Source organism: Schistocerca americana, chromosome 1 (assembly GCF_021461395.2).
Source record: "Schistocerca americana isolate TAMUIC-IGC-003095 chromosome 1, iqSchAmer2.1, whole genome shotgun sequence".
NCBI classification, from domain to species: domain Eukaryota; kingdom Metazoa; phylum Arthropoda; class Insecta; order Orthoptera; family Acrididae; genus Schistocerca; species Schistocerca americana.
In genome coordinates, this window is record NC_060119.1 from 1,002,327,350 (window position 1) to 1,002,347,195 (window position 19,846).

At 37.6% G+C, this 19,846-nt stretch overlaps 1 protein-coding gene across 1 annotated transcript in view; it reads left to right on the forward strand.

Moving 5' to 3' along the window:
• LOC124548715 (sodium leak channel non-selective protein) overlaps positions 1-19,846 on the forward strand; it is a 436,855-nt gene that overhangs the window by 221,664 nt on the left and 195,345 nt on the right. Inside the window, exons 11-13 of the mRNA XM_047125188.1 lie at positions 16,114-16,305; positions 16,573-16,710; positions 19,488-19,694. Coding sequence (XP_046981144.1) covers positions 16,114-16,305; positions 16,573-16,710; positions 19,488-19,694 — 537 coding nt within the window. The remainder of the gene's footprint in view (positions 1-16,113; positions 16,306-16,572; positions 16,711-19,487; positions 19,695-19,846) is intronic.

Consider the following 19,846-nt stretch of genomic DNA (forward strand, 5'->3'; position numbering starts at 1 on the left):
AATGTGGCCGCTGGCCAACAATTGGGGTGTACATTAAAACAAAATGTGTGTTTTCATTCATATATTTACGTAAGCTTTTACAGTACAAAACTTTCCATTGTGTGGTATTTTTTGAAACACTCTTCAGGGTGGAGAGCTGGGTTTCGTGATCATGTTTCGCAGTAATACACAGTTTCACACCTGCCACCTTTCTTTTTTCTGTCTGAGCACACTGCACAGTCCTTATGCTTGTTCCCAGGAAGCTTGTCGGTAATGTGCAACTTTCCATTCAAGTGTTCCTTGTCATCAGAAGTTGAACAACGTCCTCATTTCTGTCCTTGAGTTCTTTCTTCGGCAACTAATCCTCTTGTAACACTTTTATGGAATGCTTTGTGAGACAGTATTGTCAAGTTGTTTTTCTCACAGTGGTTCTTGTATAGTAAATAGCTGTTTACAAGTCCTACCTCCAACAGCCAGAATTATAGTTTTCACCACCACTTGAGACTTTTCATTAGAAAACCGTAACTGGAAATAAAATGGTCAGATCAATCAACTCCACCCATCTTTGAAGTATAATCAATAATCACATTTGGTTTCTTTATTTCTTCCCTTTCTTTTCTGTTTCTCCTTTCTGTAAGTGACACTGAGTTGTTGGCTTTTGTAGAAAGCATGAGAACTGATCGTTTATCGTGCCATGCCAGAACCATCATTTTGTTGTTGCCGAGGCATTTTATTTCGTGCTTCCTTAGATGCAGAGCTCCTTTCTTGACTGCAGCTGGAAGGTTTTTTCGATTGGCCTGAATCGTTCCTGTGAGATGCATGTTCTGTTTCAACAGCTCATCAGCTAATGCAACACTTGTATAAAAACGGTCAGTGTACAAAAGATACTCTGACTGCCCTGTAGCATTTCTAATATTAGCTAGCAGCTGAAGAACTATTCTCTCAGAAAAATTCAAGTGTGGACAAATCAATGACTCAGTTGTTACAGCGCCAAAATAGGGTATCAAACTGCAGATATAACCATTTGATGAATCCGAAATTACATAAACTCTGAGTCCCCATTTTTTTGGTTTTTGATGATTGTACATTTTGAATAATACATGACCCTTGAATGATACTGTAGATTCATCAGCAGCTAAATACTGATATGGTCGATAAATTTTGAGAAACGTGCCAGACAAGTAATTCAGTACATTTGTCACTTTACTCAGACGTGACTGAACCTGACTGTTGACATTTGTAGCACTTGTCGGATTAGAAACATGAAGTGCCCAGAACATTTGCATAAATCATCGGCGACTAAAACAGTCTGGAAAGAAGTTGGATGATTGTAACCATTCTCTTGAAAAAAAAGTCCTGCAAGTTCTTACACTTTTGTAATGCCATATTCAGTAGCACACCAAGGAAGCGTTTCATTTCTTCCATGGTAACATTTCTCCAGTCCCACCATGCAGAATGTTGTGGAAGTGGTGTCACTTTACGTATTTTTGATGTAGCATTCGTTTCATCTGCTATTTGTCGAAATGGGTTATCTGTAAAAATTAATTGAAAGAATCCGACGGGCGATGATGGAACAGAATTACTTTCTGTTATAAAACCACACTTTGATTTGTCGAAAGGAAAATCTGTGAAGTCAGTGTCAGTGTCACTCCACATTCACCACGAATCCTCTGCTGAATCACTAGAAACATGCACATTGTCACTGTTTTCATTGCCATTGTCACTCGAATTGTTTTGAAATGAATCACTATCATAATCAAAATCATTTTCACTCTCGTTTTCACTTATAGATTGCTCTAAAAGATCTAAAATCTCTTCCTCAGAAAGGACTGTATGTGAAGAACTAGCCATTTCGAGCGCGTGGACTTGAACGGAATAATTACAATCTTTGACTTTACACAGCTGCTACTGTTCGACATCGATTTAACACTAGTTCTCCTAGATGGCAGCACACTGCAGCAATAATGCCTAGTAGACTCAAAATATGTCTGAGAGCTTCGAAAAGTCGTGTCGAATGAGGCTCGACATCGGAGCAGAAAACTAATTTCGCGGTGTCGAGTGGCACTCAACGTTGGAGTGGAAAGGGTTAACAGGGAAATTGTGCGATACTTAGTGACACTGTTTTTATCAGCTTTTTTAAATAGAGGTATCATTACAGCCAGTTTTAATCTACCGGGGAAAATTCCTTCTTGCAAAGATGCATTGAATATGTTACATAAGACTGGATTTTATGACAGTATTCCAGATATTTTTAATATTGTTTTGTGATGTCTCAATATCAGTTTTTAAGCACATAATGTTTGATTTATTTATAACCTTCTGTAGAATGTTACAGTAAAGTTTGTAGTGTTGCTGTTTCTTTAGGTCTTTACAAGTTTTGAGAGAACTATATAGCATCCTTTTTGTTCTGCAGGATGTTTTAATTCCTGCAGTGAGCCATGTTTTGTCAGAGGCTACATGGTTGTTTCTAAATTATTTTTTTAAAGTTAGTTTCAAAGTGTGACATAAATGCATTTAAAAACATATTGTACTTTTTATTCACACCTTTTTCACTGAAAACTGGGCTCCTGTCTATCTCCTGGAGGCTACAGTTGAAATTTTTAAGGGACTCATCATTTCTTACCCTAAGAGAATTCCAAGAACCAACCATCAAGGTCAGAAAGGCCATTAACAATTGGGCATACGCTGGTATTGTTGACTCTTGACTTACCTACAAATATATTGTCAGTCAGAGTTTGACAGTTATTAGTAATCCTAGTCGGCAAATCCACTACTGTCATCAGGTTAAAATATTCTACTAGATTTTCTAAATGTGCTGTAATGTTGCTCTCATTTAGAAAATTGATACTAAAATCACTTAAATTATTAAATTCTTGGACTTTGAACACAACTGGGATAACAGAGACCCTAGCTGCCACCCGAACACATTCATGTTCCCTATAGGAGCTCTGTAAAGTGCTAACACTACAACTGGAAGTTCATGTGTAGTAGGCCCCATCTCTACTCCATATATTTCAATACCGTTTTCTATACAGTGACTCTTTAAATCTAATGCTCTGTAAGATATGTTATTTTTTACACAAATTACAACACAATCTTTTTCCAATATAGATCTACAGTAAAGTGTTGCTATACAGTAACCACTCCAATACAACATTTGAACATCTCTCATATGATTTTCACTAAAACATAACATATCAGCATCTCTTATTTCTTGTGGATTCTCTAAGAGAACAAAAATTTAATTTCCTCTAGCTACAAGCCCTCTTATATTTTGGTGAATAACTGTCATTGTTTTATTTATTGAAAAGCATACTTTCACCTAAAAAAGTATCTTATGGTTTTGAAAGAACTGTTTCTTCTCTTTTGCTCATGTTACTTTTGTCATTGTTGGTGGCAGGATATATAGGAAGCTGATTGAAAGTTTTATTTCTTGAAAGTTTATTTTTAATTATTTCATTGATGTAATCACTCACAAACATTTTCTCTTCATAGTTCAAGTGAAGTCCATGTTTGGTCTGTTGCTCCACACTTGTTGTATTCTAACACTCTTTCCTTATTTTTATGTTTGTCTTCTGGACTACTTTGTTTACACTCGAGCTGTAAATCGAATCATGCCTATGAGCCACTGTGGCAACTATTGTGTTTCTAGATTTATTCACCTCTAGAAACGCATGTCAGTTTTTCACACAAACCTCTGCTTCATTTTTAGCTAGTGTTTGATTCTGTTATGCAAATGGTGAAGTTACTATCTTGTGTTATTTTCATTGGAAAGTCGTATCTTCAGTATAACTTGTTCTTGCTCCAGGTTTCACTACACCAGTCACTGTTATGTCACAACTTTTTTCTTGGAAAGTATTAGATAACTTTCTGCGATGGCTGTGTGTTAATGAAAGTACACTATTCTTTCTTTTTGATGATCCAGGTTTGTTTTTGGTTTTATTTCCAAAAAGTTCACTTTCAGATCACTGGTATCTTCAAGATCTAATAGAACAGTTCTGCATTTTGGCAGAAGAGTAGAACTGTCCCAGTAAAACTCTTAAATTTCAGTATCACTGACAAATTAAAAGATAATTGTAGTAAGAAGATTTTCTCGCTCACTCTGTACAGGGATAGGAATGGAAAGATGGTGTGCTATTTACCACACATTTTCACATGTCAAAGTTAACTGAATTATAGAAATCCTTTGGTATGTTTTAGTCCCAGCTGTTCATTGTTAAAGGTACACTAGGCTACAGGATTCCCTTGGAATTGATACAGATCTGGCATTTTATTTTCATCTGACTTGTTAAACGTTTTTCTTCAAAGAAGTATATTCAGTGATTAGTTGTGAGTAATGGATATGATGTATTTATAGAGATGCCATGTTAAATATTGCTTCTTTCACAAAAACACAACAGAAATTGAGTTCAGAGATGACTATCAAAACAAAGGCTTCAACCCACTGCTGTCACAGCAGAACCACTGCGCCAGCACCAGAAATACATGATTGAATTATTTGAATAAGAACTACAGCACAAGAAACTATTAGGTAAAAAAATATTTGTACCCACACTGTGTGGTTTGAAAATAAACTATCTTTCCATTTACACCAACAATCATTAAGTCTTTTTTTTTTCAGTTTCTCCATCTTCCCAATTCTAAAAAAAGATTCAATATGTGAGCTAATTCATATGCAGCAACATATGATGTAATATGCAGCAAATGCATAATCACAATGACCCAATTTCTCATTTCAAACTTTTTGAATATTACAGTAAGTATGATCATTAATGAGATGATGGGCACTTCACCATGAAACATACATATAAAGCTATAGGTAACATAAAAATCAACTTTTTTTTAATGAATAGTTTCTGTAAAATTGTGTGAGAAACTCTGCAGACCTAACAGAACACATGTGATTTCTGCTCACAGGTGAGACTGCCGCATATTGAGTAGCAGGGTAACCAGCATTATCTGTGTGCATTCGCAGGTGCTTATAGCTGTGCTGGACAGCATGGCAAATTGGTGCACAGGCCACTGGCTTTCTTTCTGTCTTACACTAAAGCCTGAATACAATGAGCAGATTCAAATGCATGTAGCCTGCATTAACTTTGCAGAAAAGAGACTTGCACAGTTTAGACTGATGTGGAGAGCTGTGCCAGACCTGTCTTTGGACCGAAGACGACAACTGCAACATTCGTAACTTGTACTGTAGGAGTTACAGCTCATATAAAAGCAGCCTCACTTTCATCATTCCCTTAGTTTTTATGGTCTCACTCTCCTGTATCTGGTTTGAACTACATACTTCAGATATCATCATTCCATCAAATGTTTTCCGCTGACCTTTCTGTCTTGCAAAATTCATGATTCATCTATGGTGATCTGGAAGTTTGCAATTCATTTATGCTTTTAAATGTTATGCCTGTCCATCCCTCTACACATTTTCATGTTTCGTGCCAAGCCTTATTTATTTAGTTCCATTTTATTACGTTCATAATGTAAGATGTATCAAGACATAAGATAGTGTAAAATTTTTACATATAAGTTTGCACAAATTGTAGGTACATATGGACTGATAATTTTCTTATCAACACATCTCGATCAACTATAATAATTTAAACAATATTTTATGTAATTGAGTTTAAGAAAATGTAATTCTTTGTAGACAAAATTAGGCACAAAAGATGCATAGATGAAAAGTAATTGACACATCCTGATTGATTGTACCAAAGTGAGTGGTATTCTAGATAAATGTGTATTAAGAAACTAGAATCCCATGTCCACATATATGGCCATAAAAGACACATTAACTGGAGTACATTAGTAAATTGCTAGGTAGCGATATTATGAGGTAGAACCTATAGACTTGAGCAATATTCCAAATATTCATTAATACTGTTGAAGCTGCAGATGACTAGTAAATTTTGTAGTTTTTGCTTTAATGAATTGAAGTTTGGTGGTCTTTGGTCATAGATTTTCATATTCTTTTGATCTTATTTTTTACATTGTCATATTTGTTATTATTGCTGTTTATTACACAATTTTTCTTCTTTTTTTCAACCCGAGATGAGTGTGAGAGCAGCTTGCATGGGTCAAGGCAAGTCATTTGTTTGGTCCTCTTTCTCAGGACTCGAGCAGCTCTCCACACAGTTAGTACATAGGGCTAGATATTGTTGATTGTCCACTGAAGCTCCAAGCAAGTTAAAAGTAAACAGCTTCTTGCTTTGGCAGTGGAAATGATTATGTCATTTACTAGTGATAATTGACAGGTTAGGTTAGGGCATCAAGAAGAAGGGTCAAACTGTGTGTATGTGTAGAGGGGGGAGTGGCAGATTGTTTTTCCAAGCTGGATCATCAGTTATTACATTGGTGATGGTCTGTGATGTGACTTGGAAGTTGTTGATTGTCTACTAAAGCTCCAAGATAATTAGAAGTAAACAGTTTCTTCATTGTCTAATGCTGGGTCCTGTCCCATGAACAATAAAGACAGAGCCTCTACATTTATCTGTTTCCTGTTGGCTTGTAGTAAATGGTGATGCAATTGTAAAAATCTGGATATGGAGCCCAGCAGTGCAATCTTTGAGCCTTCTTCTCTGGGACAGTAGCCATGGAGATCAAGTGATCCAAGGAATGGTTTTCAATCAGTGACGAAATGAAATTTAGTGTCATATACTTTTATATGACATTTCTTTATCATAAGCACCTCTTTTTGTATTTGTGAGTAATTACTTTCATCTGATGTTTGCAGGAACCACACCTAGATCATGTTGGGACACATGTCCTATTATCACTAATTTTTTTGTGTGTGTCCAGGCACTCATGTAGCCAGACCTGATGCTGATCAGAGTTTCTGTTTCTGCATTTTAAATGCTTATCACATTCGGGCAGGTAGGTTAGAAAATTTAAAAAGGGAAATGGATAGGTTAAAGTTAGATATAGTGGGACTTAGTGAAGTTCGGTGGCAGGAGGAACAAGACTTTTGGTCAGGTGATTACAGGGTTATAAATACAATATCAAATAGGGGTAATGCAGGAGTAGGTTTAATAATGAATAAAACAATAGGAGTGCGGGTTAGCTACTGCAAACAGCATAGTGAACGCATTATTGTGGCCAAGATAGACACAAAGCCCATGCCTACTACAGTAGTACAAGTTTATATGCCAACTAGCTCTGCAGATGATGAAGAAATAGATGAAATGTATGACGAGATAAAAGAAATTATTCAGGTAGTGAAGGGAGACGAAAATTTAATAGTCATGGGTGACTGGAATTCGTCAGTAGGAAAAGGGAGAGAAGGAAACATAGTAGGTGAATATGGATTGGGGAAAAGGAATGAAAGAGGAAGCCGCCTTGTAGAATTTTGCACAGAGCATAACTTAATCATAGCTAACACTTGGTTCAAGAATCATAAAAGAAGGTTGTATTCCTGGAAGAATCCTGGAGATACTAAAAGGTATCAGATAGATTATATAATGGTAAGACAGAGATTTAGGAACCAGGTTTTAAATTGTAAGACATTTCCTGGGGCAGATGTGGATTCTGACCACAATCTATTGGTTATGAACTGCAGATTGAAACTGAAGAAACTGCAAAAAGTTGGGAATTTAAGCAGGTGGGACCTGGATAAACTGAAAGATGCAGAGGTTGTAGAGAGTTTGAGGGAGAGCATAAGGGAACAATTGACTGGAAAGGGGGAAAGAAATACAGTAGAAGAAGAATGGGCAGCTCTGAGGGATGAAGTAGTGAAGGCAGCAGACGATCAAGTAGGTAAAAAGACGAGGGCTAATAGAAATCCTTGGGTAACAGAAGAAATATTGAATTTAATTGATGAAAGGAGAAAATATAAAAATGCAGTAAATGAAGCAGGCAAGAAGGAATACAAACGTCTCAAAAATGAGATCGACAGGAAGTACAAAATGGCTAAGCAGGGATGGCTAGAGGACAAATGTAAGGATGTAGAGGCTTGTCTCACTAGGGGTAAGATAGATACTGCCTACAGGAAAATTAAAGAGACCTTTGGAGAGAAGAGAACCACTTGTATGAATATCAAGAGCTCAGATGGCAACCCAGTTCTAAGCAAAGAAGGGAAGGCAGAAAGGTGGAAGGAGTATATAGAGGGTTTATACAAGGGCGATGTACTTGAGGACAATATTATGGAAATGGAAGAGGATGTAGATGAACACGAAATGGGAGATAAGATACTGCGTGAAGAGTTTGACAGAGCACTGAAAGACCTGAGTCGAAACAAGGCCCCGGGAGTAGACAAATTCCATTAGAACTACTGATGGCCTCGGGAGAGCCAGTCCTGACAAAACTCTATCATCTGGTGAGCACAATGTATGAGACTGGCGAAATACCCTCAGACTTCAAGAAGAATATAATAATTCCAATCCCAAAGAAAGCAGGTGTTGACAGATGTGACAATTACCGAATTATCAGTTTAATAAGTCACAGCAGCAAAATACTAACGCGAATTCTTTACAGATGAATGGAAAAACTGGTAGAAGCTGACCTCGGGGAAGATCAGTTTGGATTCCGTAGAAATGTTGGAACATGTTAGGCAATACTGACCTTACGACTTATCTTAGAAGAAAGATTAAGAAAAGGCAAACCTATGTTTCTAGCATTTGTAGACTTAGAGAAAGCTTTTGACAATGTTAACTGGAATACTCTCTTTCAAATTCTGAAGGTGGCAGGGGTAAAATACAGGGAGCGAAAGGCTATTTACAATTTGTTCAGAAACCAGATGGCAGTTATAAGAGTGGAGGGGCATGAAAGGGAAGCAGTGGTTGGGAAAGGAGTGAGACAGGGTTATAGCCTGTCGCCGATGTTATTCAATCTGTATATTGAGCAAGCTGTAAAGGAAACAAAAGAAAAATTCGGAGTAGGTATTAAAATTCATGGAGAAGAAGTAAAAACTTTGAGGTTCGCCGATGACATTGTAATTCTGTCAGAGACAGCAAAGGACTTGGAAGAGCAGTTGAACGGAATGGACAGTGTCTTGAAAGGAGGATATAAGATGAACATCAACAAAAGCAAAACAAGGATAATGGATTGTAGTCAAATTAAATCGGGTGATGCTGAGGGAATTAGATTAGGAAATGAGACACTTAAAGTAGTAAAGGAATTTTGCTACTTAGGGAGTAAAATAACTGATGATGGTCGAAGTAGAGAGGATATAAAATATAGACTGGCAATGGCAAGGAAATCGTTTCTGAAGAAGAGAAATTTGTTAACATAGAGTATAGATTTAAATGTCAGGTAGTCGTTTCTGAAAATATTTGTATGGAGTGTAGCGATGTATGGAAGTGAAACATGGACGATAACTAGTTTGGACAAGAAGAGAATAGAAGCTTTCGAAATGTGGTGCTACAGAAGAATGCTGAAGATAAGGTGGGTAGATCACATAACTAATGAGGAGGTATTGAATAGGATTGGGGAGAAGAGAAGTTTGTGGCACAACTTGACTAGAAGAAGGGATCAGTTGGTAGGACATGTTTTGAGGCATCAAGGGATCACAAATTTAGCATTGGAGGGCAGCGTGGAGGGTAAAAATCGTAGAGGGAGACCAGGAGATCAATACACTAAGCAGATTCAGAAGGATGTAGGTTGCAGTAGGTACTGGGAGATGAAGAAGCTTGCACAGGATAGAGTAGCATGGAGAGCTGCATCAAACCAGTCTCAGGACTGAAGACCACAACAACAACAACAATCACATTCATTTGGCCAAGCAAATGTGAGACTTTTGCAGTGTAGTTTGTAGAATGGATGCATAAGATCAACTGGCTAGGTGATAAATTTTATGTCCAAGTTGACTTCCATTAAGAAACCTTGTAGTTATGCTATATTCTTGGGGCACAGTAGTGTGTCAATGATGGCTAAGTGTTGATCTGTGGGTGTGAAGCCTTTTACACTAGCATATGATTGACGTACCCTACTTTCTTTTTGAAAAACGTGTTCATCAAGGTTATACTTTACACCTATTTCTCATAGGCAAGAAAATGCTGCATGCGCATTTTTCAGATCTTTGGCTTTGCTGTGATCTGTCACCATGATATTGTTAAGGTAATTTGCACAATATGGGATTGATGCTGTAAGTTCCTTAATGTAGTGCTGAAAAATTGCTGGTGCAATTGCAACAGGGTATGGTAGGCATAGATATTTTTACAAGCTATCAGGCATTTTGATTTCATTATTTTTTTCAATTCCTCATCTAATGGCAGTTATATATAGGCTCCTTCTAAATTTGTTTTCAATAAATTCTTACCTCTAGCTAATTTTGTCAGCATTTCTTTTGATCTGGGGATTGAATATTAATCTATGATTGGCCAGTAATTATTGAGTTGAAATCTCCACACAATGTTAGTGATCAACTTTATTTTTCTGTACTACTATTGGTGTAATCCTATTACTTGACTTCACAGATTAAATGACTAATGAACTTTTTAGACACTCAAGTTCTACTTTAATTGATTGTCTTACTGCTATTGGCACTAGATGCCCTCTAGAGAATTTGGATGATACCACAGGCTTTAAAGTAAAATGCACTGTGAAAATGCTGGTGTACCACAGACCACATGCTAATAATGACTCAAATTCCTTGCTTAAGTTTTCTAAGGGACTGAACAGAATTCCAACTCAGTTAAACTTACTATGTCCTGTATAATAAATGTAAAAGCCGTGAATGTATTGATTACAAAAATCTTGAGCCGCTACCAGATGAGGAATTTCATTAGTCAGTTGCTTGTATTTCATTTCACTTGTGAGAATACCCGTAATTGGAATCTTTTGTTGGTTGTATGACACCAAATGATGATTAACTCTGGATAATAGTGGAGAGCCCGTTCATTGATAAGTTCCAAAGTTGATTACAGTCACTGTGGCACTGGTGTCGATAGGAAAGACACTGGACATATTGATTGAGAGTTAGGTTCACAGATGTTTAATGGTATTGATTTGAAGCTGTATAATATTTAGCTCCTAGTGTGTTAATGTCCATTTTATTAGCTTAATCTCCTGGAACTCCTGCAGTTAATTGTTACTGCTCACAATTTCTAAATGCCCTTCTTTGACATAGCACTGACAGTCTTCATTGCCGAATGGCAGTTCATTGCTCATGCAACACTAAATGCTGACTGCAAGAAGGAAGTGCTTGATTATTTTGGAGTTTGCCTTTTGTTGACTGATTCCACTATTTTACACCGGGTCGTAAAGGGTGCTTAGTCTGTGCCCACTATCAGCCCACTATCGTCTCTGTTTTTATCCGATGTTAGCATTAGAAACTATCCAAAAACAATATTCTTGATCTTCATACTCTCACTATTTCGGCAGCTGCTCTATTTGCACTTTGGCCAATTAATAGTCAGGGGTTCTTTCTGTTGCACAACAAACTTCCACGGCTTTTTCTGCAGCATTTCCAGCTTTTCTTCCTGCTGGTGCTGTTGCTCAAATTGCCGCTTTTGAGATTGTGCCTCTAACTTTTCTCCAGACCATTGCTGTCATTCCATTTGTTGTACTTCCAAGACAGTTTTTCTCACTCATTGCTACATTTGCAGAAACTCTATATCCATTTTATTGTTTGTTCGTTTGTCCACACACAATGTTCGAAATACCCCATCACCAGTTTTGTTTCAGCTTGCAACCACATTTTACTACAGGAATACAAGATAAAATAAATCACAGTATGGGACACTGAGTTCACTCAACAGTGTAATGCTATTCTACACGCTTAGAAACCAGTTCATAGCCAAGAGAAGTTGACAGTACAAGCACCAGTAAACCAAGCAAAGTCTGTGAGAGATACCAAGTAATGCACCAGTTTTCATTGTTGTTGTGTCCATCCAGCAGATAGCGATGATAAACAGAATAGGCAGATTACCAAGAGAGAACTGATCCTACCATGGTCCCACTCTTTCTCCCCTCCCTTTGGCCTTTAATCACAGGCAGACAACAGCTGACCATGCCCATGTGACAGATTATGGCTTTTGATGGCATCAGTTTGTTCTTGTGTGGTGCCATGGTCTCCCTTAGTGAGAAACCATCCCCAGCTGTATAGCTGTCTGAGGCAGGTCAGCATCAATAGTGCTCTTGGGTTCTAAACTGTTAAAGAAAAAAAAACACTCCTAGCTTGAAGCAGGAAGTGAAGTGGGATTCAGTAGGGGAGTTTGGAAAGCCTGCAGAGGATCACATAAACCAGACCCTAGTTTAAGATAAACCCACCTGTTATGAGAAGGATCAAAGATAAAGGTGAAAGAAAATTAGTTTCAGAAAGTGGGTGGGGGGGAGGGGAGGGGGTCAAATATAGTACTTTGGTCCTGTGGCAGTTCAAGTTCAGAGATGATAGAAGGAGTTGAGGGAGATATAAAGATTAAATAGGAAATGAAAAGTGGAAAGATAAACCAAAAGCAAAATTTCGCAATCAACCATAGGTCAGAAGATGAAATGTTGTGGAACTATGGCCACAATCAGCAGTGAGTGTGATCTGACTTGCCCCAGCTAACAACTGTTATCTTCAAGTGTCCAGTTAAAGGGTAAATTAGCCCAAGAGTACTGTTTAAGTTGTTAAAAGTTGGGAAGCTTTAAACTCCTGTTCACAGGTACTTTCATTAAGCACAATTATCTCTGATGTTTTCTAGATAACACTTGACTTTTAAATCAACTACATGAAGTGCCATAATGGCAGTAATTTGTTGAAATAATCAGTTGCACTGCACAAATGGCACTGTTTTGAGGTATTGACATGCGGTACTTTAATTGTTTTGATAGTGAAATATAGAGGCCATGTATTTTACTTTTTTACTGATTTATAGAGAGATTGAATGACCATTTGTCCTTATAAGTAGATCTGTAACAGTAAATTAAATTTTTAATGCTCAATTTGTCTGTCTCAAAAGTAGACATTAAGAATAATTGGTCTAACTTTTCAGAAATTCCTGATTTATTGTGAATAATTGTTACAGCCTCAGAATTCGTGTTACTGCCTCTTCACAAGGGTTGAATGGTGTCTGTTAATGTAGTCTCTCATAAAACTCCATCCTTAAAAGTTTAGTGTTGTTAAATTGTACAAACTATTAAACCATTTATGGGGACCATTGCTCAAACCACCTGTGTCTAACTACTAAGGGGCACCATGTTGTTGGCACAGTATCTCTTGCCATACTTGTAGAGGAATGTCTTCTAGCAGTTTGGCAGTTTCATTTCTAAAAATAATATACAGGGTATCCCACTCAAACCTCCCTGATTTCTAGGACCCAGGAGGGAAAAACCACAGTAGATACAACAATGAAAAATGTACCACAATTAGAGCATCTCAAATAATTTATATTCCCACATCAGAAGTGCCAAGTATCATTGCCAGAGTGCAGCGTGGTCGCATGAAGTGAAAATGGCGATTCCACAGCAGCACATGCAAGCAGTTGTGTGGTTTGCAGAAACAAAATCGCCAGTTACTGTGCAAAGAAATTATCATCGTGGGTATGAATTTGATCCACCTGATGTGAAAACAGTTAAGGAATGGTATAGGAAGTTTCTGGCAACAGGAAGTTTTCTGAAACATTCTGGCGGTGCACGTTACGGAGTTTCAGAAGAGACAGTGGAGGACATCAGACAAACATTTCTTAGAAGCCCATGTAAGTCAATTTGTCAAGCATCTAGGCAACTTGATGTACCTCAATCAACATTGCATCATGTAGTTCACCAGCGTCTTCATATGTGTGCTTAAAAAATGCAAATTCTGCAACATATCATGTCAAACGTCAAACCGCGCCTACAACAGTTTGCTGCAGATATTCTGCAGCGTATTGATATGGATGCCAGCTTCCTGGAAATATGTTTATTCACAGATGGGGCAACCTTTCATCTATCAGGAAGGGTTAATAGGCATAATGTTCTGATTTGGGGTTTGCAAAATCCACACGTTGTCATTGAACACGTTCGTGACAGTCCCAAACTAAACGTCTGATGCAGCTGATGCACGACATGATTGTTGGACTGTTCTTCTTTGCGGAACAAACATTGAATGGGTCAGTGTAGCTGGACATGTTGGAGCAGTTTGTGTACCCTCAGATACAAGACTTGCAACCCAACATCATTTTTCAACAAGATTGAGCTCTGCCGCATTGGTCAATGGCTGTTCGCAAGTTCCTGGATAAGAAATTTCCCAATCGTTGGATTGGATGCAGAGGACCCATTGCCTGGCCACCACGTTCATGCGACATTCTGCCGCTTGATTTCTTCATGTGGGGATTCATAAAGGACCGCATGTGTGCGACCAAAGTGGACAATATTCCTACGTTTTAACATCGTATCCCTAATGCGATTGCAACAATAACAGAGAAATGTTACAAGAAATTGAATATAGACTTGATATTCTTCGTGCTACAAATGGTTCACATGTAAGGTGTATTGATAATAAGTAAATAAATTCTTTGAGGTGTTCTACAATGTTGTGATTTTTCATTCCTGGGTCTTTGAAATCAGGGAGGTTCGAGTGGGACACCCTGTATAATTCTGCCCAATTAGTATGGTAGTGGAACAAATCAAGTTGGCACCACCAATTACTCCTCAGATGAACCACAAATCTTTCTTGGTGACGCTGCTCTTGAATATAATGTGGATTTTCATGTACTCACTGATGATGGGTTTGCTCAATAAATACTCCTTCCCCCAGTGAAAATAGCATTATATATGAACAGAATAAAGCAGGGAGACTTCACAGTGTTGGAACATCAGCAGTATCTTGAAGTCTGGATGCAAAAATTTACTTACCTCGAACAATCTCATATTTTGAAAGTCAGCAATGTATGAAAAGATACATTGCTACTTGCCATAAAGAAGACATATTAGAGGGTTGTGGATGTTAATGTGAAACACTACAGTATGTCTCCATTAGATTCTTAAGTCATTACTGTGCTTTGATGTCTTGAATTGTCATTTTGGAGATAAAAATGCTCGTTTCTCTCATGCAGTGGCCCTTAGCCCTAAAAGTGTTGATACTGGTACCCTTATGACTGGGAAATTTGCATCTACAGCTCTGCAACCCACTGCTTCAGAATCAATGTGGGAGTTGGCTAACCAATTGTTAGTGTTACTTTTCATGGTGACTATCAGCTAATAAAACACACAAAAAGTGTAGTGCAGCACCACAACAACCACAGTGTAACACATCAGCAGCTTCATCATACAGAACCATACTTCTCAACACACCCAAGCCCGTGCAATTAGTGGACAAACCCCTGCACACTTACCATTGATTGGCTAGCAATTTTATGGCCATAGCTCCAAAGGTGATCATTAATGACCTTCAGTTATTTGGTATTTTTTTCTTGATTCAGATCCCTCTATGTAATCTGATCTTATTATCATCTCCTTTTTCTTCATTCTGGATTTATCTTAAATAAACTTGTTCTTGTTTTCTTCATCCTGGATATATTCTCAATAAACTTGTTCTCTTTTGCTGTACTGTAATGATTCCATATTTATTTCAGGTGTCTCTCATACAAGTTGTCAGGTGTAATTTTTATGGTGTTTCTGCTCGTTAAGTCTCTCATTTCGTACCCAGTTTCAATGGAAAGCATCAGTTTGTTTCCCATTAAAAATAAAATTAGCTTAAATCAGAATTTTATGTGCCCTTTTGACAGAGCTGTCCCAGGTTAGTCTAGTGTAATATTCATTTTATTGTTATTTATTAACAGTTACAGTAAAACATGGAGAAAAACCAAGAACTTCAGCAGCAACAGGGCAGTCCTGCTACATGTCGATAACAATCAGCACAGGCCTGAGCAGTGCTGTTGTTGCTGGGGTACTGGTTATTCTTCATGTTTCACTGTTACTGTTAATACATGTCAGTAAGACAAATATCATGGTAGGACTAATTTGGGACCGCTCTGTTCATTTGGCTAACATTTTGATTTAAAAATCATTTATTTGTAATTGGAAACAAACTGATGCTTTCCTCCAACTTTAGGCATCATTTGAAAGACATGACAAGCAATATCTGGGCTAACTTCAGCTACACTTTGCAAAAACAAAACTGCAACTGTCTGCTGAAACATCAGTGAAAATGCACCTAACAACTCTTAGGTGAGACACCCTGTGGAAGAGTTTTGGGGGGGGGAGCACTTTTAATTTAGTTATATTTTTTAACTGCAGGTTCTTCGTGTCGTCAGGTTAATTAAGGCATCACCAATGCTGGAAGATTTTGTATATAAAATATTTGGACCAGGAAAGAAGCTAGGCAGCCTCATCATTTTCACCATGTGTCTCCTGATTATTTCATCCAGCATTTCAATGCAACTATTTTGCTTTTTGTGCGATTTTACAAAATTTGAAAGTTTCCCAGAGGTAAGAAAATCTTTAATTCAGTAATGCTGTAATATAAATTACTAACCTCTCTACTGGTATATGAGAGATGTTAAACTTAGATAATTAAAATAATACAATTTTCAGTGGAAACTTTTATGGAATTGCACTTCCAGTTTGTATAATTTAAAATGAGACCATGATTAATAACTGTAGATTGATACATACATGTTTTCTGACTTACGGTATTTCTTTATTGATGTTTAAAGTCTTGTATGGTGTAATATTATCTCTTTCTTTGTATTTTAGGCTTTCATGTCAATGTTTCAAATCTTGACGCAAGAAGCTTGGGTGGAGGTCATGGATGAAACGATGCTACGAACCAGAGAAACTCTGGCACCACTTGTTGCAGTATACTTTATCTTGTACCATTTATTCGTCACTCTGGCAAGTGAAACACATGCATTATTGTTTTCAATAAGCTCCACGTTTTACTCAGTAATACTGTAATATTTGTGTGTTTTTAAGTTAAGAACATTTAATGTCATTTGGAAAATACAGTAGTCATATAATCGCAGTCAAATATTTTTTTTCTCTTTCTGCAGATATGTGCTTTGTTTCTTGCATCCTAAATAAGTTTGTTTATTCATATTATTGCTTGGTGAACAGTAGATACCTCATGTACGCCTCAACTTAGAGCATTTCAACACAGTCTGCTTGTAACCAAAACTTTTTTTTGCCATTGTCCACTAGAAATTCACAGTGCTGTGTCCAGAGTCATCATTCTCTGTTTAATCCTTCATTGTTGATTAATGAAACCTAGAGGATCCCAGGGGAAATAGATGTGGGAATATACAAAAGATAAATGTCGGAGTAATGACAGATAAACTGAGTAAGAAAAGTACAAACAATAACTCCACACATTGTGGCACTGTATGACATGCAGATGTAAATTCTTAAAATTACAGAGGGACAGGAAGGCTGAGTAAAATTGTTCACAAAATTTAAGAATGTAGTATCTCTACAAGTACGTTTGGTGCTGCTTCCTCTTCATGGACTTGACAGCATTATGATAAAGTCCTGCCCCTTAATTGTGGGAGGTTGAGTTCATAGTCCAGTTCAGCATTTGCAAACACTTCCCTGAATTATACCAATTAACATCATTATGCTTTTCCTGTGAAGCCGAGTTCGTGACGGATTGGAATCATCTGGTAGTTGATAGCAAATAAACACTGTTGTTATTGTTATAGTTATGCCATACTGTGCCATGCCATGTCATGTTGTGCCATGTCATGTCGTCATCAATGAAATACAACACTTAGCATGGAAAGCATGTTTTGTTTACTATCTTATTTTGGCATATTAGTGGGACACATACAGCCATGATAATACATCTAAGGTTTAACACCTTGAAGAGCAACATACACATTGGATTTCATACATTGTACATCATCATAAACATAAACTTACAGAGCAGGATGGTGACACATTTCAACAAACACCAATCGTTGGTGACCAGACACTGCAGGAGGTGGCATGGAGCATTGTATCTGTTCATGCAGCCAAAAAAGGGATCCGAAAACAAAGGAAGTAGGTTACAGTACGCTTGTTCGCCCACTGCTTGAATACTGCTCAGCAGTGTGGGATCCGTACCAGACAGGGTTGATAGAAGAGATAGAGAAGATCCAACGGAGAGCAGTGCGCTTTGTTACAGGATCATTTAATAATCGCGAAAGCATTACGGAGATGATAGATAAACTCCAGTGGAAGACTCTGCAGGAGAGATGCTCAGTAGCTCGGTATGGGCTTTTGTTAAAGTTTCGAGAACATACCTTCACCAAAGACGCAAGCACTATATTGCTCCCTCCTACGTATATCTCGCGAAGAGACCATGAGGATAAAATCAGAGAGATTAGAGCCCACACAGAAGCATACCGACAATCCTTCTTTCCACGAACAATATGAGACTGGAATAGAAGGGAGAACCGATAGAGGTACTCAGGGTACACTCCGCCACACACCGTCGGGTGGCTTGCGGAGTATGGATGTAGATGTAGATGTAAATGTAGAAAAGATGTGCCTGATATCCTCTTCTTCACCACAGTCATACAATGAGGATGCGACCAGACTAATACGAAGTAGATGCTCTCAGTTTCAGCCATAGTTCAATGTGAGATGCCTTTTAGTATTTGTGAGTCTTCTAGAACATTGATTTTTCTCGTTGCAGAAGTTAGGAATCAGCACTGGATTCACTTTAACATAATCTGTGTCGTATGTGGAAGTCTCTTGCCAATTTGTGTTCCACTTCTTTCTGATTGTTGATTTGATAATGTAATTCCAAGTGTACCACTGTTTCATCATAAATGGCTGCTTTGGCTAGCTTGTCAACTGTTTCATTGCCAGGTATTCTTTTACCCATCACATGGTAACTTTCTGATCCCTATTTGTCATCTGTAACACCTGATTAATGGCGCTATTGGATGGTTGGTTCTTACATTGTACAGATGTCTTAATAGTTCCAGTACTGATCTGGAATCAAAAAAGACAACAAAGTCAGAATCCAAGTGCTTCTTGGGATATTGAAAGGCTTGAAGACTAGACAAAAGCTTGGTTTTCACAATAATTGGTTCCTTAGGGATCTTCAATTGCTTTCCACTATGATGATAGCTGCTATTCCAGTGAATACAACCACGCGCACCTTCATTCTCCAAATCATTGGTGTAATGAATCTTGCGTTTTTACATTTTGAAGACACCCCATCAAAATGCAGTTACTTGGAGAACCACAGCCAAAGTCTAGATCAAAATCTAACTTTGGTTTGAATACACTGGTGTGGTAGTGTGCTTCCAAGCCAGGACAGAACTGATCTGGATGGAGAGTGCAGGTATTTATACAGACAGAAAATATTCCTGAATGCTGTTATTTAAACAAATGTAAAATATTCTAGCATATATAAACTAAAGGTATTTCAAGTACCTTCCAGAAATGATAAATACTAAATATCAAATAATTGCTGGTGGTCAAGTTTGAACTGGCAACCCACATCTCACCAGCCAGTGAGTCTAATCACTACACCACACCGCATGCACTGTAGCTCGTAGCAGTAATTTTCACCCATTACTTACAGATTTTTTTCTGATAATTAAGTTGTTGTTTTTTATAGGCCTGATCATTCCTTCAATATTGTCTAATATGCCAAATAAAAATCTTCTATTTCCTTTCAGATTGTGTTGAGTTTGTTTGTTGCTGTTATACTAGATAATTTAGAACTTGATGAGGACATAAAGAAACTGAAGCAATTAAAGTTTCGTGAACAGAGTGCTGAAATAAAGGAAACATTACCTTTCCGCTTAAGGATATTTGAAAAATTCCCTGACAGTCCACAGATGACATGCCTACATAAAGTGCCATCAGACTTCAGTCTGCCAAAAGTAAGCATTACATGTAGATTATATATACACATACTTTAAAAATATTTAACTAAAATATTAATGATATGAATATAATAGAGGAAAACATTCCACATGGGAAAAATATATCTAAAAACAAAGATGATGTGACTTACCAAACGAAAGCGCTGGCA